General features: G+C 44.3%; 1 protein-coding gene across 3 annotated transcripts in view; it reads right to left on the minus strand.

The window, feature by feature from the left end:
* TRAM2 (translocation associated membrane protein 2) overlaps positions 1 to 25,907 on the minus strand; it is a 79,681-nt gene that overhangs the window by 26,385 nt on the left and 27,389 nt on the right. For 2 of the 3 annotated variants that reach the window (XM_004463778.5, XM_058306879.2), the window contains exon 2: positions 10,583 to 10,646. The exons of the other annotated variant lie outside the window; for it this stretch is intronic. In XM_004463778.5, coding sequence (XP_004463835.1) covers positions 10,583 to 10,646 — 64 coding nt within the window. The remainder of the gene's footprint in view (positions 1 to 10,582; positions 10,647 to 25,907) is intronic. 3 annotated transcript variants of the gene reach the window in all.

Here is a 25,907-nt window from a genome sequence, read left to right on the forward strand (position 1 = left end):
TTATGTTTATAAACTGGTCTGTTCCTCTGGGCATATTTGATTGTGTTAAATTCAGAGGTTTCACTTTTACTTGATTGAGTTGTGATTAGAGCTTTGATTGGGCCATGTCAGTGGGATGTCGAATCCCCACCAACCAAGGGAAAACTACACGGCAGAGTGGTTAGTTGGGGTCTTAATGTTGGAGCCCCGGGAAGTAAATACACAGAGAAGCAGGTAAGTGAGAAGGAGAGAAGGCTCCAATAGACATGGCAGAGACCCTGGGAAGAGAGATGAGCCATTTGCCTGGTAGTTTACAACTGGCCTAATGGGAAGAGCAGAGCAGCTAAGCCCGAAGAGAAATAAGCCCGAAGAGAGAGACTTATCCCAGCCTACAGTTGATACTGGAAGAAGCTGGGACCACGGAGCCTTAAAAAAAGAGGGAGGCTGAACTCTTGCAGACATCGGCAGTCATCTTGCTTTAACACATGGCAACAAACTTTGTTGAGGGAATTAACTTACACTTTATGGCCTGGTAACTGTATAAGCTTCTACCCCAAATAAATACCCTTTATAAAAGCCAACAGATTGCTGGTATTTTGCATCAGCACCCCTTTGGCTGACTGATAAAATAGTCTTAGCTACCCCAGCTCTCTTTTAGTTACTACTTGCATGGTATATATATTTTTCTATCCTTTTACTTTCAAACTACTGATGCCTTTGACCTTAAGGTGAGTTTCTTCTAAACAGCATATAGTTGGATCATGTTTTTATCCATTTTGCCAATCTCTGCCTTTTGATTGGAGAGTTTAATCCATTTACATTTAAAGTCACTATGGATAATGCTGGACTTCTGCAATTTTGTTATTTAGTCTTTGTAACTCTTACACCTTTTTTGTCTCTTAATTCTTTAAATAATGCCTACTTTCATATTTATTTGTTTTTTTGTATTGTACCATATTCAGTCCCTTCTCATTTATTTCTGAATATATTTTTCATATATTTTCCTTGTGGTTACCATGGAGTTAAAATTTAACATTCTAAATATACAACAATTATATTTTATTTGATACCAAGTTGACTTCAATAGCATACACATACACTGTTCCCATAAGTCCTCTGGTTCCCCAACTCTTGTACTTTTTACAAATTATATCATTGCACATTTCATGTATGAAACCATAGATTTATCATTACTTTTTATGAATTTACAGTTTAGAAACTATAGGAAGAAAGAAGTGGAATATACTAAACAATACAATACAATAATGCTGGTCTTCGTAATTACTGAAACAGCTATCCTCAGTGGAGGTTTTTATTTCTTTATGCCACTTTGAACCACTGTCTGGTGTCCTTTCCGTCCAGTCTGAACAACTCCTGTTAGCATTGTTTGTAGGGAATGTTTTGTGGTGATGAACTCCTTCAGCTTTTGTTTACCTAGAATTGTTTTACTCTCTCCCTCATTTTTGAAAGAAGATCTTGCCGGCTATAAAATTCTTGGTTGGCAATTGTTTTCTCTCAGCACTTTAAGTATTTCAACCCACTGCCTTCTTGCCACCATGGCTTCTGATGAGAAATTGCACTTAATCTAATTGGGATACTCTTATACATAACATGTTGCTTTTCTCTTGCAGGTTTCAGAACTTTCTCCTAGTCCTCTGCATGTGACAGTTTGATCAGTATGTGACAGGGAATATTTCTCTTCAACTGTATCCTCTTAGGTATTCTGCATTTCTTGAATGTACACGTTCATCTGTTTTGCTAAATTTGTGGAGTTTTCTGAAATTATTTGTTCAAATATTCCTTCTACCCCTTTCTCTCCTCTCCTTCTGGGATTCCCATAATGTGTATATTGGTATACTTTATGGTGTCCCAGGGGTCTCAGGCTATTTTTGCTTTTTATAATTCTCTTTTCATTACATTCCTCAGTCTGACTCATTTCAATTGTCTTGTCATCTAGTTCACGGATTCTTTCTTCTGCCAGGTCCAAGCTGCTGTTGAAACCCTCCTGGGAATTTTATATTTCAGTCATTGTGGTCTTCAACTCCAGTAGTTCTGTTTGGTTCCTTTTTAATATTTGTATCTCTTTATTGAGATTCTGGTATTGTTCATTCTTTTTTTCCCTGCTATCCTGTAGTACTTTCTCTGTATTTTCCATTTTCCTTCATTTCCTTGAACATAATGAAAATCATTTTTTGAAAGTCTTTGTCTAGTACATCCACAATCTGATCTTCTTTGTTGATTTTCTCTGGATTTTTATCCTCTTTCAGTGGATGGTGCATAATTTTTTTCGTCTTTTACTCTTTTGTTGCACACTATACATTTTTAATATTTTAAAATGTTAACTCTGGGATTTATCCCCTAAGATGTCTGTTTTTTGAGTTTGTATCCAGCTACTGGTCTGAATGATGTTTTCTTGAGTGTCAGGAGCTAACAAAACCAATCAATGCAAAAGCTCCTTTCAGCATCTTTGCAAATTGGCTTTGTATTGGCTGGTGCTCTCCATCAGAGTTTAGCCCTCTTCTCAAGGTTAGCCCAAGGCAAATGCAAAGTTCAGGGTCCGCGCTGTCTTTTCTGGGTCTGTGTCTTGTTCTGAGCTTGTGCGTGCTAGTGGCATTCCCGTTTACAGGAGATCGAGTGGCCCCTCTACTTCCCAGGAAACAGACCTTCTCCTTCTCCCAGGAATTCTATTGTAGGACTAAACGTAGGCAAGCTTTTACCCCAGGCCATCCACCCCAACTGGTTCTTACACTACTTTCATTTCTCAAGTTGCTTTTGCCTGGGGGACAAATTCTGGGGGTGGGGGATGGGGTGGGAGGGAAGGGGCGCACCAGAGAGGAGTTTCCCATGTTAGTCTTTCTCAGCTGAAGCAAAGCCCAGGGACCCACAAAGGGAGCACCAGCTGGCTCCAAACTGCCTTGGGGAAGAGATAAGGAAGGGGCCAGGGAAGGTGCCAAGGGGCTTCTTCCATGGCTCCCCAGAGACGTGCTTTCTTGACTGGGCACCAGCCAGCAAATGCCGTCCTTTAACTGTCCTCTGCAGCTCTGAGGAACTGCGCATCTTCAAGCCTCCTCTGCCACCTTTGTGCGGGCTGGGCTGGGATAACGTCTACCCTCGGTGGCAGTAATCAGTGACTGAACAACTCTCATGCCCATCCCCCTGGGTATTGGGGAAATCGTTTTTTATGTCTCTCTTTAGCACTAGCAAGCTACTCCAGGGGCCAGACCCCACTGCTGCCTGCTGTGTGAGTTGGGGGTGGGTGACAGTAACCGCTGGGCAGAGAGCAATTCACTTGTATTTATCATCATTTACTAGCTTCTTCCTCCCAGTCTTCCCTGAATGCTGCACAGTGTTCTAATGGACTCCAGAGTTTCAAAATAGGTGAGTCAGACAGTTCCTGCTGTTTAATGGTTATTCTGGTGGAGGGTCTGATTCCTGGATCTTCCGACTCCACCATCTTCACACAATTGCCAGAACTGTTTTTATTAGGAAAGTAATGGCAACAATCTAGGTTTTTCACATCCCTAGGAGACTAGTTAAATAAAATATAGTTCTAACTACACAGGGGACCCTCAAAGTGTGGCTGTGGACCAGAAGCATCAGCATCACCTGGGCATGTCTTAGAAATGCACATTCTCAGGCCCTACTCTAAGCCTATTGGATTAGAAACTCTGTGTAAGGGGCCAGGATTCTGTGTTTTAACAAGATGTTCTAGGTGATTCTGATGCACAATAAATTTTAAGAAGCAATAATGTAAATAACAAATTAAAAAAAAAAAATAAGGCAAGATCAAGATCAGGTAACACTAATCAGGGGAAACAGAAATCAAAATAGTGCTTATTTTGGGGAGGAGGTATTGATTAGAAGGAGCATGAGGGAACTGTGAATGCTGATCTTGATCTGATGATGGCTACATGGGTTTAGAAATAAAAATTCATCATGTTGTACTCCTAAGAATATGTGCACTTCACCATACATGTTGTACCTCAATAAAATTTCTGAAAAAGCCATGAAGTTTTTGATAGCCAGGATACATTATTTAAAGGAAAAAAGCAAGGTACAGAATAGCACATATAGTATTTTACCTTTTATGTTAAAAAAAAAAGAGAGGGAAAGCAAAGTATGTATTGTTATTAGCATAAAGCAGCACTGGAAGACAAAATGAGAAATTCTGGAAGGGAACATGGAAAACAACAGTGACTATCCACCAGAGGTGGGATGTGAAAAGGAGGCACAGAGTGGGAACAAGACCTTCACTTGTGACTTTTTATACAAATTTATATCTGAAACATGTGAGTATATCGTCTATTTAAACTTTTTTTAAATAAAAAAGTATATCTTCAAAGTCTTCTTGCTTTGTTCAAATAAAACTAAAAAGCAGTGTCTTCCTATCTTGTCACTCCATTTTTCTTCCACAGAGGCCCAGACCAGGGACAAGCAGGCCTTAAGCCATTTGTGGAGCCACCGCTTGCCTGTCACGTGATCCAGCTTGTCTGCCTCTGACCCTTTCTGAACAATGGAAATCACACCATCTCCTCTCTCACAAAGCTCTGAGGATTAATAGACACCTGTAAAGTGCTACACGAAAAGATGTGTCCATTATACCTATTTCTAACAGAACTGGGAGCTAAAGGAACAGGAGAGTCACTGTGCAGCAAGAAAGCATACTGCCATGAGGGTGCTTGTGTAGGATAAACACAGCAGACGACTGCCACGCTGCTCATTGAGCACCAGCTGTGCCAGGCACTCAACTGAGCACATCTAGAAAGCCACGGTGCCCAAGCCTCACGGCGATCCTCTGAGTCAGCATCGCCCTGATCACAGACGGGGCAGCCAGGCTCAGAGGCAAGCAGGAGCCCAGCCCCCAGGCCCAGTAACCAGTTAGGAGTGCAGGCCCAGGACAGTCAGGCGTCGCTGCTTCCTGACTCTCCCTCAGATCGCACGGAGGGAGCGCTCTTAGACCCTGAAAGCCTGCCCCACACCCTGGGTTGGGAGGGCAGAGAGAGGGGCCGAGGACGGGTGCCATGGGCAGGGACCGCCACCCCTGCCCCGCCACGCCAGGCTGCCAGGCCACTCCCTCTCCTGCCTCCCAGCTTGGTCGGGGCAGTCGGCAGCGTCTATGAGCACTGTCATGGTTCTCAGAGCTCTCGCTCTCTCCCCGCCCCTTACATACAAACACACACACACACACCACATTTGGGCTGCCCAGGGAATGAAAGCACTAGCTGATGGATCTTCAAAGTTACCAATTTAACCACATGATTTGGAATGTATTTCTCCATTATGGTCAGGAAGGAAGACAGGGAAAGGTACTTTTAAGCTGTAAAGAAGATGTAGTGAAAATGAGGGCTAAGATATCAGGGTTGATGTATAAGACTGTAACCTGCCCCACAGCCTTCAAGAAATAAATAGAGCTCCTATGTGCCAGGCATATACCACCTCTCCACAGCAGTTTACAAATTTGTGGCTTTCTATAAAAACAAAATAAAAAACAAACCAACGCCATGGGCAGACGAGATAATGTGCATTCAGCAGACTGTGGCACTGTGAAGAATGCCTAGAGGTGGGGGCAAGGTGTTAACTTTTTAAAAAATTATTCATTGAGAGCCAAAAAGGAAAAACAATTCCTCGGAGTGACATAAAAAGAAAAACACAAATTGGAACTGTTTTTTTTTTCTTGGATAAAAATCACAGTTTCAACTAACCCATTGTTAAAATAAGGACAAGGATTATTTCAATAAGAACAACAAGTAGAAATAAAATTATGCCAGATAAAGAAAAGATTTGATCAGAAGGCTGAAGAAATAAAAATGTGGGGTGGGGTCCAGGCCGGAGGAATTGAGAAGGAAGGGAAAGAGGAAGATGATTCCAGAGAGGTAGGAGAAAAGGAAGCAGGCCAGGAAATCAGAGACGCAGGTGGCTAGACTCCACTGCTGGTCAAGTGACTGTGGGCTTCACACTGGTTAACAATTAGCCATAGTGACTCCATGGTTCTATTTATTCAAACCTCCAGAAGCTCCACTCTGAGTGGAACAAATTCTCTGGCTATGACAGGGAGTCAATGAAATCAATCTAGGCTGGAAGAGGACATGGGCTTCTGGGGAACTGGTGACACAGATTTGACCATTTTGTGAAAATTCATCAAGCTGAACAACTACGATTTGTCCACTTTTCTACATGATTATTATACTCGAATATTAAGTTTACTGGGGAAAAAAATCAAGCCCAGGGCTGGCAGCAGTCGTAGGTCAACAGCACCCCATTTCTTTTGGATGGCCAGCCCATAATGCCAGAACACGAGGCTCTCCTTAGTTTCCTCTTATTTGAACAGACAGGATCATCAGGTCAGAAGAGATGTTGGTGGCTGTTTGGCCAGATAACCTGCCTCTGAGGCCACAGGGGACCAGGACAGAGCCAGGTCCCTCTCTCCCAGGTTGGGTGCACCACACCTGCCACCCTGTTTGGCAAAAGCAGCCTTTTCCAAGGCTTCCCCAGGCCATGGTGAGGCACAGAGTGTAGCCAGTCCAGCTCCTATCACTCTGAGGATGTAAATCAAGTCTCTGAGCCTCAGTTCCCTGCTCTGTAAAAGGACTGGGTCTAATGCCTCCTCCACAGCAGGACAAGCCATGTGTCTGGGCTGGATGGCTTTCATCTGTAATCAAGGAAACCGTCCAACTCCAGCCACTACTGCCACCTGTCTCTTACCTTTCTCGTCTCCCACGAGGTCGTCTTACAAAGAGGGGATTGGTTTGATATGTGATGCCAATCTTAAGTATATGGCAGCACAAGCACCAGACAACAATAATTCCTGTCACCAAGCAAAGGGACCCAGAAAGTACTCTGAGCCCTAGACAAAGCCCTCTGGCTGAATGAGGCCTTAAAAGCATTTGTCTGGGGTTGTTTTTAGCAGCAGCATATCTCTTCTACAAGGGACTGTGAGAACAATGGCCAGGTCAAGGTGCAGGAGATTTCCTGGGCTTTTCATCTCCAGCTGCAAAATGCTACATGGCAGATGGGAGTGATGAAGCGACTGGAACCAACAGAGCCAGGGGAGGAAGCCTTGTCACCTTCAATGACTGCAAAACAAACCCTTCTCTTGAAGAGATCCCCTAAACTCAGTTTCCCCCCCTAGATGTACAGCAGCCGGCAGTCGGGAGAACATCAAGGCTAGCAAATTTCCCTACAAATGAAATCTCACATTGCCTTGCCAATGTGTCCTTGACTTCTTAGGGACCTGCAACCTTCTTAGGGACCTGCAACCTTAGCCTCAAATGTCCAGAGCAAGTTATTTGTAGAAAAGCCAAATTTGGAGATGAGAAAGATGAATGTATATTATTGATTTAGTGAGTTCGCTAACTATATTATCTTTGCTGTGAGAATAAGGGATTATTTGAAAGCGCCCTAGGAGCAGCTCACTCGTTAAATGGGCTATATAACAAGTCTGTCCTCACTTTCAGGAGTCACCTGAGGCTCTTGTTAAACTGCAGGATCGGGTCCAGAGTGGGGCTTGAGAGTCTGCATTTCTAACAAGTTCCCAAGTGATGATGACGGTGCTTGTCTGTGGACAGTCTGAGTAGTAAGGACTCAGAGAACTAGTAAGGCTTCTTGTCTTCAGGAACCGCTGGGTTTTTGCAGATGGGGGATAGAGATTCAGACAATTCAGCAGATCAGTGGCTCAACTCAAAACCACCATGTAAATACTTGCCCATTTGGGGTCATGCACCTGTTCTTGAGTCATCCTGGAGGAAAAATCAAACCTCTTCTATTTTCTGATCTTTTACAGTCTATACATTTTTGGCCATAACTCCAGATGGTCTGTGGTATGTTAATGAGAAAGAAGACTCGAGAGAATCTAGTGGTAAGGCTCAACACCTGACATTTCATTCATTGCTAGAACTGGGCAGGGTGTAGGGCTGCTAGATAAAATACAGGACAGCCAGTTAAACCTGAATTTCAGATAAACAATGAATAATTTTCTAGTATAAGTATATCGTGTCCCGGACTTTTATTTGCTAATTCTGGCAACCCTAACGGGTGGCAGTGGGACCACCGAGAACAGGGATTTGATAAAAGGAACCTTTCCTCCTTCATCCCTGTTGACCCTAAAGAAAACCACAAGGACGCCAGCTTGCCAGGTGCTCCACAAGGATACACAGACTTAGCACTGAAACTACTAAGCCCGTCTCCTCTTTTATTTTATCTCTCCGAATGGAGCTTAATTTTAATTAGCTAATTATAATGCAAAAAAATAAAAAAGGCCATTGCTGGGAAGAAGGGAGTAGAGAAGGAGAGGGAATTAGGGCAAAACGACGTAGTCAAGAGAATCTCATCAACATTATTATTATTTTCCATAAAACCTGAAGACCTCAGCTAAAGGACGACATACGGATTTAAAAATGATAGGCTACTTTGTACGAAAAGAATCCTTACTCTACTGAAATTCCGTTTTAGTTACACATCATTTGAAGAAGAAACCTTACTGTCAGAATATACCCTGATTATACAAAAAGGATACATTCCAGCACCTACAGCCCTAAAGAGAGCTGGGGGAGGATTTTAAAAATCACAACCTTAACAGGCCTGTTATTGTCAAGCGATCTTTCCCATGAGAAGTTTGCTTTCCTCTAGTACTTACAAACCAAACATTACCATACTAGGTTGGTGATTAAGCAGCTCAAGGCAAAATTAAACAGGCTATTCTGATTTCATTATCTCTCCTGGTTATGTGCTTGTCATAAATAGCCCTAAATGGCAAGATTTAAACCAAAAAAACGGGCTATTTAACAAGTTTGTCCTTCCTTTCTAAAGTCCTCCTCAATTTAGTATGGATTTTAATGTACCTTTATCCACAGCCTTGCTCTGGGGCCCAGAGGATTCCAGGAGCGCATGTCAACAGCCCAACACTGGAAAAAGCTGGCTCCAGGCACACTGGCCTTTGTTCAGTTGCTAGAACACCTCAAGGTGTTTGTTTCTCACTGGAGGGTCCTTGCACATGCTGATCCCTATGCCTGGAATGTCCCTACACCCCCAACACACTACCCTCCCCAACTCAGCTTCTCAGAAGCATCTTCCTTTATCACCCTTTTATTTTTCCTTATTACATAGCCTTGTAACCTTATCATGTAACCTTAACCTTCACTACCACCCTTACCACAATTGGAATTGTTTATGTATACTTGTTTATTTTCTACCTCTCCCTAATAAATGGTAAGATCCATAAGTCAGAGATCAAATGTGTTTTGTAAATTATTTTACACCCAGAGCCTGGCACCAAGTAGGCACACAAATATCTGTCTGGATTAATTAATTCAAACAAAGACACAGCCTGATCAATAGTGGCACACCCTTGAAACACGTGGGGAGCTCTTTAAACTCACAGGCAATGAGTTGGCCCTTGGGCATTAAGTCTACTTTTCTCATCCAAGCTGTGAGATAGATACTGCTGGTGTCCCATATAAGTTGACTTCAGTGAGAAAGTTTTCAAAATCCCGGTACATCTGATAATTGGTTATCTCACTGTAAATTAATAAGTTAGGATTCTGACATTAAAAGGAAAAAAAAGCCCATGCATTTTATATTCACGAACATACTTAGGCTATATGGGTAATAAGTACTAGATGACAGAGGGTATTTTGCAATATATATACAAAACCTTTTAAATGTACAAACTATTTGACCCAGAAAAACTCCTTTATTCATCCAAGGGCACCCAGCGCTTTGCAGATGAAAAGAGAGACTCCTGGTTCCCGATGGAGACCGAGCCTCAAGGTTGCAAACCAGTGGCTAAAGGCTGGATTCGGCCTGCAGATGTACTGGCATGGCCCACGTGATGTTTCCAAAATTTCTAAACTAGTTGCCAACATTAAAAAACCAGGATATTGCAACCTATTAAGGGATTTCTTCCAATTCTTAGTGTCACTGTACAACTGGCTGGAAGTGAGCAGGGGTGGCCTTTGCAGATGGGCCATCTCCCCAGCCCAGTCCAGCCATTTATGCATTTATGCATTTATGCAAATGGCCTGGGAACTGCTTGAGGACTGTGCTGTACCTAGCCTGATGCTAGGCTCCCTGTAAACTCAGGAAATAGAGAATGACTGCCGGACACGAAGGCAGCTCACTAGTGCCACAGTGGGCCCTAACAACACCTCTGGGGACTGGGGTTTACTCCTGACCCACCAATCCAGTCCAGTATAACACTCCGTCTCCAAACCACATTCCCACACACCATCGAAATGTGACCTCCTGCCCTCACTCCTCATGGAAATTTTCTTAAAAAAGAAGACATACAATTGAGGACGGGCCAGTGGTCTTGCCGGCCTCATATCCTGTGCCCGACAGAGGTCAGTGGTAGGTGTTTTAGGGGAAAGAGTGGGGGCCACACAAAGAGCCCCCAGGTGCAGTGGCTTCCTTCTGACCCCACAGCTGGAGAACCAAGGGAAGCAACTAGGTGTTGGTGCTGCATCACTGTTATTTCAATTGCAGGGAGCTGCTGGAGGCTGAGTTTAAACATCTAAAGATTTCACACACGTACATGGGTCCAGGAAGTTTTCCACGTCCTGCAGGGTTGGCAGGGCCAGGGGAGTGTGGTGACTAGTGCTTTCCTTACCTGCTGTAGGCACGCTAACGTTATACTGAGGTAAAATAAATAGGAAGGCAGTCTTGGCTGTGACCTGTAAGACAAAGGGAAAAGTTCCAGTTCAACTTTTTTGGGCACGTCAAAAGAAACAAGTAGAGCCTGCTACTAGCCCCTGGGCCCACCCTTTGACATCCCAGACCCACAAACCTCTCTGAGGAAGGGTTTTCCCGAAGGCAGAGTTAACACCAGTTTTCCCATTTTTCTTTAACAACATCCCTCGCAATACCTGCACTGAAGACAGATAAAGCATAAAACCCTGAGCCCAAGGTGGTATGAGGGCTTGTATTCAACAGCAGATGGAACAAACAAGTTGTGTGCCTTGGCAGCTGAGACCTCACGAGCTAAGGGTCCAAATCGGTCTGCCATTCATTCATTCATTCATTCACTCATTCAAGTATTTATTACAGAAGTTCTGCACACCTAGCATGTTGAAAGACAGAAACTAATAGAAGATGAGATCATAGCCTTTATTTTATTTCATTAAAGATTTATTTTTATTTATTTCTCTCCCCTTCCCCACCCCAGTTGTCTCTTCTCTGTGTCCATTTGCTGCATGTTCTTCTTTTGTCTGCTTCTGTTGTTGTTAGTGGCATGGGAATCTGTGTTTCTTTTTGTTGTGTCATCTTGTTGTGTCGCTCTCCGTGTGTGCGGCACCATTCCTGGGCAGGCTGCACTTTCTTTCGCGCTGGGTGGCTCTCCTTACGGGGCACACTCCTTGCGCATGGGGCTCCCCTATGCGGGGGACACCCCTGAGTGGCAGAGCACTCCTTGCGTGCATCAGCACTGCACATGGGCCAGCTGCACACGGGTCAAGGAGGCCCGGGTTTGAACCGCGGACCTCCCATGTGGTAGACGGACGCCCTAACCACTGGGCCAAGCCCACTTCCCAGATCATAGCCTTTAAAGCTTAGGGCCAAGCGGGGGTTTCCCCAGGGCTTTGGTTGACTGCACACTGGACAGCGCCCCAAAAATCTACACCTGAGCTTCAGAAACAGAGAATCCCAGCTGCTAATTTCACATCTATTCCGGTGTGGGGCACGGGGCGAGGCGTAACACCACACACTGCTGATTTGTTTATTTCGAAAGTGCCCTTTAAAATCTTGACATTGCTGTGTAAAGACCCTGGCTGTCGCCTGTCTTTTAACGCCAAATCAGTCCTACAGCAGGTTAGCCCAAAGGGGGGAGATGACAAAGTATACGGGTATGCAAGGCCTGGGCTCCAGAATCCACTGCCTGGTCTGAATGTTGACTCTGCCATGTGCTAGCCACGGAAGCATGAGCGAGTAATCTTGTACTCCTACGCCTCATGTCCTTGTCTATAAAAACAGAGATATTTGTAGGACCCCCTCATGAGACTGCAACTCGACCGGCCGGGGCTGGTGCTGGCCCAGCTGTTAGAGCTTTTTAAAGCTCCCCAGATGTTTCTGATAGACAGCTGGGGCTAGGAAACACCATCACTTTGTTCCAGGACATGTGCGGAAGCCAGGCGAGGAGGAAGCCCAGCTTCAGGCCTTTTCCAGGAGGTCCCTGGAGACACCTCTTCCATAAAGGGCTAGCACAGAGAAAGACGAAGGATGTGCACTTGAGTGTCAGGGCACTGAAGAAATGGCAGACTCTCCAGGTCACTCGGACTCCTGACATGCCCAGGGAGAGGTTCCTTCCTTCGGCTAACCCCTGAAGACAACACTCTCCACTAAAGAGCAAAACTCTGTCAACTAGACCAGGTCCTCTGCAGGAGGTGTCATTTATCTTTGCATGCAGCAAGCAGGAGTGGTCTTGTTTATTTGTGCAGCTGTCGTAGACAAGTTCTATCAAGTTCACAGGGAAGAACTCAAATGAAAAGCACGTATGAGAAGGAGTTCTGGAAAACACAAAGCCCTGTACAAATACCCAGGTTTCCCCCAGCCCCACTCAAAACCTTTTCACTTTGGTTCTCAAGACCTTTTCAGTGTTCCCAATCTACCCTTCTAGTCCAATTGCCTATATTTCTTTAACAAGCAATTCTAACCCCCTCTTTGGGGGGGGTCTGTCTCCTCTCATAACGTATCCTCCTTCTTCGAGGTCTACTGATCAGAATCTTACTCATCTGTTTCGACCCAGCTCAACTGTAACCTTCTCCAGGAAACCTAATTCCTCAAGTCATGGTCTTTTCTTCCCAGGGAAGCACTTTGTGCCATATTCTGCTGTACTATTGTTTCCAAACACTGAATTAGAGTAATCACCAGCTATAGCCTTCTTGAACGTGGGGACTCTGCTGCCTCATTATTCATTATATCCCAAATACATACAGTAAGTGCTCAATAAATGCTTGCTGAATAAGGTGAAAAATCAGAAGCTGAGTCTGTACTGGCTTGCTACATGGGAGTATTTGCTCCCTCTCTTGCAGGAATGGCCCCCAGGGCCTTCACTTGAGCCATCCTCTAGTCCAGCCCTGCACGAAGCCCCTCCTGACCGTCCCCCCATGCTGCCTCTGCCCCCAACTCCACCCATGCTGACCATCCTCGAAACGACTACACTCAGAACGCTCTCCACCATCTGCCACGACGCCCATGGGGGTAAAACCTTGTCTTCTCAGACTGAGCTCCCAAAGAGAGATCAGAGGAAGCTGAAGGAAATGGGAGAAAGAGAGAGGAGAAAGGCAGGCACACAGGCAAGAAACTATTTCCCACACTCTGCCATGCTCTGGGCGCAAGGTTCTCACCTGGTTTCATTCAGGAACACACTCATCTGTTAAGGCTGTGAAGTGGACCTCCATGGGTTTTTGGCTACCTGGCATCCATCACCCCTTTTAACAGCACCAGGGTTGTCTGCGGGAAACACCTGTCCCCAGCTGTGTATGGGTACAGTGTGTGTGTGCGTGTGGATGTGGGTGTGTGGAGGGAGACTTCGGTCACCATCTCTGCCATGAAGGATGAAGGGGACAGAACCTCTACTAGCATGGGACCACGACTGGAGTCCAGCCACTCCGCCACCCACTCCTGGGCTCTGGATCTTGGGTGGGGAAGGAGGAAGTGCAGGTCAGTGCCACGTGCCCACCCCGAGTCTCCTGCTGTGGTTCCTCAGCCCAGTCCCTGGAGCGCCAGGGGGTACCCAGCCTCCCTGCAGCTCTGTGAGCCCCGACCGTCCCCTTGTGCCAGGCAAAGTGTTTCCAAGATACATTATTCTATGTGTACTGCACTGATGGTCAACCAGGTTGCACGTGAGAATCAATGGGGAAGTTTTAAAAATCTTACTCCCAGAAGAACTGAACCAGACCCTTCGGGGCGTCATAGTGTTGTCAGGCTCCCGAGGCTTCCAACGTGAAACTTTGGGACCACTGTCAGAGCGTCTGTCCCGCATCAGCCTAAGGAGACCCCACAGTGCAGTCTCTATCTCAGAGCTTCCCTACGTCCTTTGTAGAATCCATATTATTTTACTTTGATGTGACAACTTGGACTGTGTTTGTACAACTTAACACAAGGGTTAAAGAGTAAAATGTGCTACATTCTTATTAAATATTTGAAGTTTTTTAGCTTCTGTTAATCAGATAGACAAAGATGCAAATCTATGCAATGTACATGAAACTATTCAAAGTGTGCTTCCAAGTAAAATGTGTAGGTCAAAGATAATAAAATAATAAAAAAAAAATAAAATGTGTGGTCAGCCTTTTGTTTACTAATGCTAACATATAAATAAGTGGCTATACAATAAAAATCCCCATCATATAGTAGTGTCTATCTATCATGACTATTCCCCATTAGGTAATTCCTAATGGTTAACAATGAAAAGTCTGGTCAAATATAATGGGCTCTGTGTGAGCATGTATAAAAATATATAGAGTATGCTGCTCTGACTCCTATACTAAAACAAGAATCCCACTGACACTATTTTTTTAAAATGAAGAAAGACATTTGTATATGGGCTCCATGTGTATTCTTACCCTAGCCCTGTATATGTTTTAGGGCAAAGTGGAATGCCAGTTCCACAAGGGCCAAGAGTTCTTGTTGTTGTTGTTTTTACCAGCTTCACTGAAGTATAATTTATACACCATAAAATTCACCCAATTTAATTGTCCAGCTCCATGGGGTTTATCATTATCCACTACCTCCTTTGCTAGAATGTAAGTTCTATGAAAGTAGGATCTTAGCTGCCTTGATTATCCTTAATCCTCTGTAGCCTGACACATTGCTGAGAACACAGCAGGGACTCGGTAAGTACTTGATAAATAAATATAATGATTAAGTAGGAGAGCCAATATCATACTCAGTTATGATCCCTCAGTCCTCATCTGCCTACATTGACAGTTGAGTGTACTGTCCTCTCCCTCTCTCTCCTCCTGGGGTCCAGCCCGATGCCAGGCATGTAGTAGGTATCTCATAAATACCCACTTGAAGACCTAAAGCTACAAGCGGCTGTATTTAGTAATCAGGGGTGAATGCTTAACATACGTTTTCCAAATATGACTCTGAGAGAACAGGATACAGGGCTCTGATTAAGGCAAAAATACTGGATTCCAGTATTTTTCCATCCCCGCCCCTCTGGTAGGGCAGCATCAACCGTTAGAAAAAAAAAAAAAGGCTTTTTTTTTTTTTTGCAAGCATTCATGTTTGCATGTTTGCTCCCACATTCCCACATCTTAGCAAGATAGTCAGTTTCCCCAGTTAATTGATGAAGATGTTAAACTGGGGTAGAGAGAGGAAAACTGGCCTCCTGAAACCTTACAAGGATGCAAGAAGAAACGGTATGATCTGACTTGATTTTTTTTTAAATTTGCTTCTGAAACAATTCAGGATATGAACAATAAAGCCCATAAAATAGAATGGCAATATAAAATGGAAGTAGGAGAAGAAAAAAAAAAAATAGTGACAGCCAAGAGAATGAGGAAGGCACGGGGCTGACCCATGAAAATGCATTACACAAAGTCCTATTAATTGGCTAAAAGTGGCCAGAAATTTGGCTCTAAGCTTTCTCACAGCCATCTGGAGGAGGAAGTGTCCAGCTCCTGGATTCAACGTGCCCATTAGTTTTTTAAAAAGGCTGTTCCAAAGAGCAACCCTACTTCACCAGCATAAAAACAAACAAAGAAAAAACAAGCAAAAAGGTCCTTTGGCACCCCAAAACATCACTTTATAACCCTTTCCCAGTTCGAAGCAAGTAACAATCCCCTCTGTAAGTATGGGCTATATTATTGTAACACAGACGGCTAAGGAACAGGGGCTTATTAAAAAGGTCATTCCAATGATTTTTTTTTATCCCTCTAAGGCTGTTTATAAGAAACTTACTGAGTTGAATAGCATTTTAAATTCCAAGCTTAGGGGCAAAAGGTTAAAAGTGACAACATACTAATACACGAATGCAAAGGAAGAATACTAAATTATGTAGGAGGGACCACATTACACACACACACAGAAAGCTTCATTAAATTTTTAACTAAAACGGCATCAAACACAAACGCGGTGACACTGCGCATCCTTGTGAAGCCAAGCAACACCAAAACTGTTCCACATGCTGCGTGCTATTAGGGACACATGAAGCTGAATTCTTGGATGCAAAGACATCAAGGATTCCTGTGAAATAGCTGCTTTCAGCAAAGCATAGTGGACTTAGATTCCAGTCACGGTTCTTCTCTGGGCCAGTGGAGTGACCTTGGGCAAAGAGTTTACCTCCCTGGATCTCAGTTTCCTCATTTGTTAACAGCAGTAATAATAATAATGGTTAAAATTATTGGGGGCCAGGCATGGTTCTAAGTATTTTACATAAATTATGTCACGTAATTCTCACAGTTGGGAAGCAGATGTGGCTCAATTGATAAGAGCATCTGTCTACCGTATGGAGGGTCCAGGGTTCTATACCCAGGGCCTCCTGACCTATGTGGTGAGCTGGCCCACGCGCACAAAGAGTGCCATGCCACACAGGGGTGTCCCCCGCGTAGGGGAGCCCCACGCACATGGAGTGCACCCCGCAAGGAGAGCTGCCCTGCATGAAAAAGTGCAGCCTGCCCAGGAGTGGCGCCGCATGCACAGAGAGCTGACACAGCAAAATGGCACAACAAAAAGATACTCCGTTTCCCAGTGCTGCCTGATAACACAAGCGGACGCAGAAGAACACACAGCAAATGACCACAGAGCAGACGACTGCAGGGGGGAAGGCGAGAGAAAATAAATAAAATAAATCTTTAAAAAAACAATAATAATTCTCACAGTAACCCTTCAAGGTAGGTAACAGTGATATTTCCATTTCAAAGAGAAGCAGAGAAATATAAGGGAGACTGAGGTAGCTAGAAAGGACTGTCTTTAAGAGGTCTCCCGGGAAACGGACTTTGGCCCAGTGGTTAGGGCGTCCGTCTACCACATGGGAGGTCCGCGGTTCAAACCCCGGGCCTCCTTGACCCGTGTGGAGCTGGCCATGCGCAGCGCTGATGCGCGCAAGGAGTGCCGTGCCACGCAAGGGTGTCCCCCGCATAGGGGAGCCCCACGCGCAAGGAGTGCGCCCGTGAGGAAAGCCGCCCAGCGTGAAAAGAAAGAGCAGCCTGCCCAGGAATGGCGCTGCCCACACTTCCCGTGCCGCTGACGACAACAGAAGCGGACAAAGAAACAAGACGCAGCAAACAGACACCAAGAACAGACAACCAGGGGAGGGGGGGAAATTAATTAAATAAATAAATCTTTAAAAAAAAAAAAAAAAAAAAAGAGGTCTCCCGACCACAATGGGATACCACTTCACACCCACTAAGATAGCTAATATTTAAAAACAAGAACAAACCAAAACGTAAGATACAGAGAAACTAGAACTCTTGTGCATTGCTGGTGATACTGTAAAACAGTATAGCTCTTATAGAAAACAGCTTGGCAGTTCCTCAAAAAGTTAAACATGGAATTATTATATTACCCAGCAATGCCACTCCTAGGTATAAACCCCCAAAATTCTGTATGCCAGTGTTCACAACAGCATTATTCACAATAGCCAAATGGTGGAAGTAACCAGTGTTGATCAACAGATGAACGGATAGAAAAATGCAGTGTATCCATACAATGGAATACCACTCAGCTATTAAAATGGAATGAGTTTTGATTCAAACGACAACATGATGAACTTAAAAAACATTATGCTAAATGAAATAAGCCAGACACAAAAGGAAAAATATTGTATGATTCCAATCATCTGAAATAAGTAGAATAAACAAATTCATAGAGCCAGGAATTAGATTATAGAGGTGACCGCGGGCTAGGGGAGGAAGAGGGAGTTCTAGTTTAATGGGTACAGAGCTCCTGTTTGAGGTGATGAAAAACTTCTAGTAATGGAAGGTAGTGATGGCAGTATATTTTTAAAGTAATTAATGCCATTTAAATGTACACTTAAAAATGGTTAAAATGGCAAATTTTGTTATAATTCTGTATTAGCCAGCCAAAGGGGAACTGATGCAAAATACAAGAAATCTGTTGGCTTCTATAAAGGGAATTTATTTGGGGTAGGAGCTTACAGATAACAGGCCATAGCGCATAAGTTACTTCCCTCATCAAAATCTATTTTCACGTGTTGGAGCAAGATGGCTGCCGATGTCTGCGAGGGTTCAGGCTTCCTGGGTTCCTCTCTTCCTGGGTTCATTTCTCTCCAGGTTCAACTCCTCTCTTTTCTCCACAAGGTCAGCTGTAGACTATCAGGTGACTGGCTTACTCTCTCCCTGCGGCTTCTACCGTGTCTAAAGAGCCGTCTCTATTCCTGTGTGTTCTTCTCATGTGTGTTTACTTCCTGGGTTCCAGCTCAAAACTCCAGCATCTAAACTCCGACTCTGTCCTTTGCCATGTCTTTTATCTGTGAGTCCCCACCCACCAAAGGGTGGGCCTACTGGTGTGGCCCAAGTGACATCCTAATCATAATATAACCACACCCGGGTGCAGACCAGTTCACAAACATAATCCAATACCTATTTTTGGAATTCATGAACCATATCAAACTTTTACAATATCTTACCATGAAAAAAGTTTTTTGAAAAACCCAGTATTTCCTGATTCCACTTATTTTTCAATGCCAAAAACACAGCCTTACACTGACAATTGCTGAGTGGTCCTTCCAAAAGTTTAAAATGTATTATTGTTTCTCTACCATCTACCTCCACTTTGCTTCCTCACTCTGTGAAGACAAGATCCAGTTATCACCCATGTCTGACCAGCGAGGAAGTAAGGCCTCTTAGGTAAACCTGCCAGCCTCCAGGCTGCCAGCCACAAGCACTGGATCACGCTGAGGCTTCCAAATGCCCCAATCAGTTCTCCCTTCCCTGCAAGTTGGTGTCTGGACACAGAAGACAACAGAGGAGAACCAAGATGAAAGCAACGGCAACACTTTCCTTTTAGGTATTATACCCTTGTGTTTGTTTTATTCTATGTATTTCCTGGCAGGTACCTCCCTGCACTGGGAGGGGCTATGCTGGTAGACTAGCCACTGAGGAAAGGACAGGATGTGAGGGCCTTATTTCCACAGAAAATAGCTCTGCTCCAAAGCTCTTCTGTCCCATGATCTCCGGGCACTCCCATTTGAGGGGCTGAAACTCAAACAGGAGCAGATGGTATAACCATAACCCCCGTGACTGACAGCGAAGGCACTCGGTATCTTCTTGCCTAGAAGCACAGGGAAAGCCAAGGGAAACGTCCTGCTGAGCTTGCGAAATTAGGAGCTTTTAAAACTTTCCTTCTTCCCCCAGGTCAGCCTGTTTTCAGGAAGCCAAATGGCCTCAACTCAGGCTTTCCCAAAATTGATTCTGCATCTTTTTGCTAAGGCAGTAGATAGGAAAATTTCAGTCAGACAGGAAAACATTTCAAAGTCACACCCAAATGGGGAGGAAGAGGATTTTTTTGGTTGTTGTTTTGTTTGTTTGTTTAAGAGTCTTTTTGCCTTCCTTTCCTGAGGGTTTGCTTCCCGAGGATCCTGCGCCCTGAGGACCCCTGTGGGTCACGGTCGCCCATCATGCGATGTACGCAGGTTTGCAGCCCCTGCCCCAGCACTCAGTAAGAGGCAGACACAGCTGAAACAAAGACGCTTTTCACTCTTGCTTTCTGAAAATCTCCGGTTTGGATGACCAGCTCTGGCTGGCAGGCAAGGGGGTAGAGCTCCAACAGGGCCTTGCTGTGCCTGCAGCAACGCCTAGGGATTCTGGTTTTCTCACCTGAAACACTGTCTTCAGCAAAGCTAAACCCCCACACACACACGACATTCTCTAGTCTGTGTTCACAATGCTGAAGATACTCACTACCACTCCCAACAGCCATAGCTGTGGTTTTATATTAGATTTTTTAAATGCCAACGTATATTTGATGAGCAAAACCCATACTCAGAGTAATCACAATAAAAAATATATTATTTGTTATATTCATCAGGTCAAAAGTCTAAACTTTGTATTGGGATAAAGAGGAAATTAGAAAGGGTGACTTGAAGAGCTTTTAAAATGTGTGAAGTTGGACTTTTAAAAAAGATACATATGAAGATCAAACTTGCCATGCTATCCATCCACAACAAGGGAACTTAAATCAAATACTAAAAAACAGGAGTAGCCTAGAACAGTCCTTCCTATTTCCTTCGTATTCACAACTTAATGGAAACTTCAAGAAAATAGCATATTTAAGCTTATACAGACTGAACATGGCTTATATGCCTTTTACAGGTAACCTAATATAAATGCATACAGTTATTAAAATAAATACATTTCTTCCCTGAAGGTCTTATACATGTACCTACCCCCTAGCCCCAAAGAAGAGTACTAGATCAATATTTCCAATACTCTTACTTGATAATATATTTCACATCCTTCCCCTCTCCCAACAACTTTTTTCCTGATTTGGATAGCACAGCATATGTATAAGCCACTCCTCATGAAAGCTAAAAAACAAAAAATAAAGAATTGCTCACACAAAATTTTTTAAGAATACCAATGTTCTTAAAACTTATTTCTCCTGAACCATGGGCACAGTTAAACTTACTGATTGTGTTGTGGATATTATTAAAACATACACACTGGCCAGGACAAAATATTTGCATTTTGGCCAAGAGCTGCCTGTTCTGATGCAATATAATCTTTAAAATAAATTAATAACAAAACAGAAAAAAGAAAGTTTTGGTGTATAGATTTTTAGGTTGCAAGTGATTTTTGGAGAATAAGATTAGGTGAGTTTTGTTTTGTTTTTTTTAAGATTTATTTTTTATTTATTTCTCTCCGCCCGCCCCCCCCCCCCCCGCCAGTTGTCTGTTCTCTGTGTCCTTTTGCTGTGTGTTCTTCTGTGTCCCCTTGTATTCTTGTCAGCGGCACCCAGAATCTGCGTCTAGTTTTGTTGGGTCATCTTGCTGCGTCAGCTCTCCACGTGTGCGGCGCCACTCCTGGGCAGGATGCACTTTCTTTCGCACTGGGCGGCTGTCCTTACAGGGCACACTCCTTGCGCGTGGGGCTCCCCTATGCAGGGGACACCTCTGCATGGCACGGCACTCCTTGCGCGCATCAGCACTGCGTGTGGGCCAGCTCATCAAATGGGTCAGGAGGCCCTGGGTTTGAACCTTGGACCTCCCATGTGGTAGGTGGACGCCCTATCCATTGGGCCAAATCCGCCTCCCAGATTAGGTGAGATTTTAAATTTCATTGCAGAAAGGAATCATTGAACCAACATATTGTAGTGTTATTTTTTTTCTCATTTTTTAGTTACAGAAGTTGTAGGTTTACATAAAAGCATATAGTAAATACATACAAACATACAGCCTCCCTATACCTCCCCCCACCTCCATCACACATGTAGTTTTCCCTATTATTAATAGTTTGCATTAGTGTGGTTCCTTTGTTGCAACTGATGAAATAATATAATTTTGTGGTGTCATCTTAAGGGCAGTTTTAAAAGAGGTTTTATACAACTGCAAGCAGGAGAACTGCATCCATCATCCATGCGGAATCTAAGTCCCCTCTTGATCTAGAGGTAGAGTGGACATCACCATCACAGGGCCCACAGAATGAAGGAATAAAATATGGATTAGAGTGGACTTACTGATATTCTACTATAAAACTTGTGACTACCAATAGAAGAAATTGTATCATTGACAGGGAGAAAGTGGCCACAGTGGTTGCTGAGGGCAGGGAGTGGGAAGAAGAGATGTGATGAGGGGGCATTTTTGGGAGTTTGGAGTTGTCCTAAATAATTTTGCAGGGTCAGATTATGGACTTCATATATCCTGCCATAATCCACTGAATGTACTGGGAGAGAGTGCGAACTACAGGGTAAACTATTATCCACGTGGTGCAGCAATGCTCCAAAATGTGTTTGCCGAGTGCGATGAGTGTGCCACAATGATGGGGGAGGTTGTTGGAGTGGGAGGAGTGGGGTGGGGGGTGGGGAGTACACGGGAACCTATTATGTTTTTTAAATGTATGTATCTTCAAAAAAATACAAAAAAATAAAAAAATAAGAGTCTTTAGCTCCATAAAAACAGGAAACACAAAGCAGGGGGTAATTCCAATCATTACAGATGTGCCCCTGCCCACCAGTCGCTAATCATACGCAATCATCAAGAGTGGGTGCCAGGGAAAATTTTCCATAAGGAACTTCTGGCATTTCCTGATAATCAGGGAAAAATCAGAGGATTCTTCAGGGGCCTCACAGATTCAGGGCAACCAGCTAGACCAGGAAGTCCTGAGGCTTATTTGCCTTCATTTGCTTTGTTTGTGCTTAGAGAAGGAAAAAGTGATCTACTGTGATGTTCTTAATTATTCTCTACCATGTGCAAAGTTTCCCACTCAAAACACACCAGCCTGTTGATCACCACCTTACAGATGACGAGCCAGGCACATGAATTAGAGCGTGCTAGATAAATGAGCCTCAGGGACCGAGCAAAGTCTACAGGAGTCATAAACCAGGCCTGAGGGCACAACTGAGTGGCCAATTCTCACAGGAAGCTTTCAGGTTCCTTTAAGCATTTGTGTGGAGCACATAAAGAGAGGCTCTAACCCAGGGGTGTCCTCTGCCTATGTTTGAACTGACAGGGAACTGGGGCTGGAGGGCAAATCTATTATCCCGGCTCCAGCACACCCCTACTCCAGCACTGAGTAAGTCAATGAAGGAGATTAAAGTGCGGAGTCCCAGCAAGTTGGCCAGTGGTACCACTCCAGTAGCTTTCCTCTTCTCTAAGCATGCAAGAAGTCAAGGTTGGTCCAGGGAACTTTGCTCTGTGCATCCTGAGGCTGAATCGCCTTAACTTCCTGCCGTTCTATGCCTCACAGCAATGCATCCAGCTCCTACGAGAAGCGCAGTATAACTACATTCTGGGCTGGCATGAGGTCCATCGTGTTTGAGTTTACAAAGACCTGCCAAGGTCCACATCCACGGGGGCACCTGATAAGGGAAATTTAATGGTGATGATTTGATTGGGATGAATTAAATGAAGACAAGGAAGGTTAATGGGAAAAACACATCCAATACTCACAATGTCCCTGTTAGTGAACAAATGATATTCGTTAAGGTGATATTCCTAATTGTCTTCAAAGCAAAGAAGGAAAGCAACAACATAAAATGCAAGGGTTCCCAGCAGAACATGCTACAGATGAACAGAATAGACAAATATAACCCCAACATCATGGCCTGAGGTAAATATTGTATGCCTCCAAACCTTTCTGTCAAACTAACACAGCCTGGGGAAACGTTGCTATTCAGGTAAAAGACCATATTCCAAGACTGCACACACACAAGCACTTAGATACAGCTATACATGTTACTATGAACTCTCATTTTCCTAGCTTGAAAGCACTATTTTAAATAACACCTAAAACGCTGAAAACTGAGTTTTCTTGAGATTCTGACACGGGAACTCCGTGCTTTTACTCATTCCAGTGGCTAGGCCGGTCTCTATCACAGCGACCTGGTACCCTGGGAGTCAGGATGACCTCAGCAAGGGTAATAACCGTAGTGCGGGAAGAAAACCTAACATCAGCAGGTGAGGGCCGCCCCCCCCCCCCCCCCGAACTTACAGCCCGACCCTGGAGGTCAGGGGCACCAGAGGGCCAGTCACCCTCACAAAGGTTCAACGTGCAAAACCCCACCTGCTGACAAACCCAGGCCTCGGGGCAAGGTCCAGGGGCTAAGTGTCCCCAGCCCCTGCTAAGCTTTCACGAAGAAGCACTGTTATCTCCCTACAAAACAATTACAGAGCAAGAGCCTAAGGGGGGGAGGACAGAGACAGACACACCCAGACAAAAACACACCCTGATGCAGGAACCAAGGTCATGTCCACACACAGGGCAGGTAAAAGAAGCGCCCACAAGTGCTGTTTCTGCCATCTGCCCCTCACCAGGCACTGGGAAAGATGACAGATTCATCTTCCTAAAGGACCACAGGCCCTCTTCAGTTGTCCTCCACCCAGTGGGACCTCAGTAAAGATCTGTGGAATGAATGCATGAATTGCCCACTAGATTTGGTAACCAGAAGGTCACTGGTGACCTTGCCAAATAAATTTTGGAGGAAAGATGGGGACGGGGGCTGGTGTCCATGGGTGAGTACAAAATATAAGAGTGGAAGGAGAAGTGCAGACTGCCTTTTCAGATGGTTTGACTACGAAGCAAAGCAAAAGAGGCCTCAGTTAGAGAAGTGGAAGGTCAGAGGGGCGTGGGAGAGGCTTGAACCTACTATGAGTTGAGAAGAAAGACCCAGGAGAGAAAAAGTGGTTGCACACGCAGAAAAGCAAGGGAAGACCCAAGAAAGAGAAAATAGTTGCATGTGCAAAAAAGCAAGGGAAATTCCCTTGGCACTTCTTCAGGAAACGAGATCTAGAACCCCAAGAGTGATGCTCAAGGAGGAGCACTGGCCACTGGCCCTATCACCACCCCACCCACCCATTCCTTCTAAAGTTCCGACACTTGTGAATATGCATGCCACTAGCTATAGAAAAGATCCTCACCGCACTCCTCCCACATCAACAACCTCTTTCATCATCATGGGACATTCACTGCATTTGGTGAATACATTTTGGAGCACTGCTGTACCACATGGATAATGGTTTACATTGTAGTTTACACTCTCAGAGAGAATTGTTAGGGTGCTGGCTGGAGGGCCGGCAGAAGCCTCCAGCTTCCTATCAGTCCATCAGCCCCACAAGAGGCTTTACTGCCTCTGGCAGATTGATCAGTTCAGAATCAGAACCCGCAGACAGGCAGATAAGCACTGGCCATGAGTCAGGGCCCACGTTCTAAGGCTGGCAGTAATTGCCACGACAGCCATTAGCGTGATTCCGCAGACTCTCTCTGGGATCCCAGAGCAGCCACACTGAGTTTTCTAAACAGACGTGCCAAGGGAAGCATTAAAGTGTGTGTGTGCACATGCATGTGTATGCATGTGTGCAAAAGCTGGCCAGAATGAGACTTTCACACCCCAGAAACTACGTCTTTGTTTAGCATTGTCTGTACAAAATGGAATTAATTTTTTAAAAATCAATGCTCCAATCACAAAATATTTATTGAGCACCAGCTCTGGGCAAGGCACAATGTTAGAGGAGATGCAAAAAAAAGTATAAGACCCTCAAAAACTCCCCTCAAAAACTCAGAGACCCCAATCAGGAGCTGGACTATCAATCTAGTCCAAGTACCTTATTTTAGAAATGATAAAGGGAGGTTTCCCATAATCCATCATTTACTGCAGAGCAAGGCAAAATGGAGGCACTTTACATTATTAATCTCAAGTAACCTTATCCAAGCAAGGATTACCTCATTTAAACTTCAACTCTACAAAGAGCACTACCACTACTTCTCACTGAGCTTGTACCATGTGCCAGAACTATTCTGAACATTTAAAGAAATTATCTCAATTAATCCTCCCAGTGGCCCTCTTGTACACATAAAGTGAGGCTCAGAAAGCTGAAGAAATTTCCCCAAAGGTACACAGCTAATAAACTCAGAAGTAGGATTTGAATCCAACGTCCATCTGATTTGGCTTCTGGGCTCTTAACCACGATGTCACTGTAGCAGTTTGCCATTATTTATGAATTCCAAAAATAGATAATTGAATTATGTTTATAAACTGGTCCTTTTCCTCTGGGCATATTAGAGTGTATTGGATTCAGAGGTTTTACTTTTACTTGATTAAATAATGATTAAGGCTTTGATTGGGCAACATCAGTAGGATGTTTACAGAGAAAACTACATGGCAGAGCAGAGGAGTTAGTTGTAGTTTTGAGCTGAAGCCTAGAGTTTTGAGCTGGAGCCCAGGAAGTAAGCACACAGAGGAGCAGAGCAGCTAAGTCTGGAGAGAATTGAGTCCTGGGAGAGAGACAGAGCCTAGAGAGTCTGGTCTACAGCTGATAG

The sequence above is a fragment of the Dasypus novemcinctus genome, chromosome 11, assembly GCF_030445035.2.
Source record: "Dasypus novemcinctus isolate mDasNov1 chromosome 11, mDasNov1.1.hap2, whole genome shotgun sequence".
Lineage (NCBI taxonomy): Eukaryota > Metazoa > Chordata > Mammalia > Cingulata > Dasypodidae > Dasypus > Dasypus novemcinctus.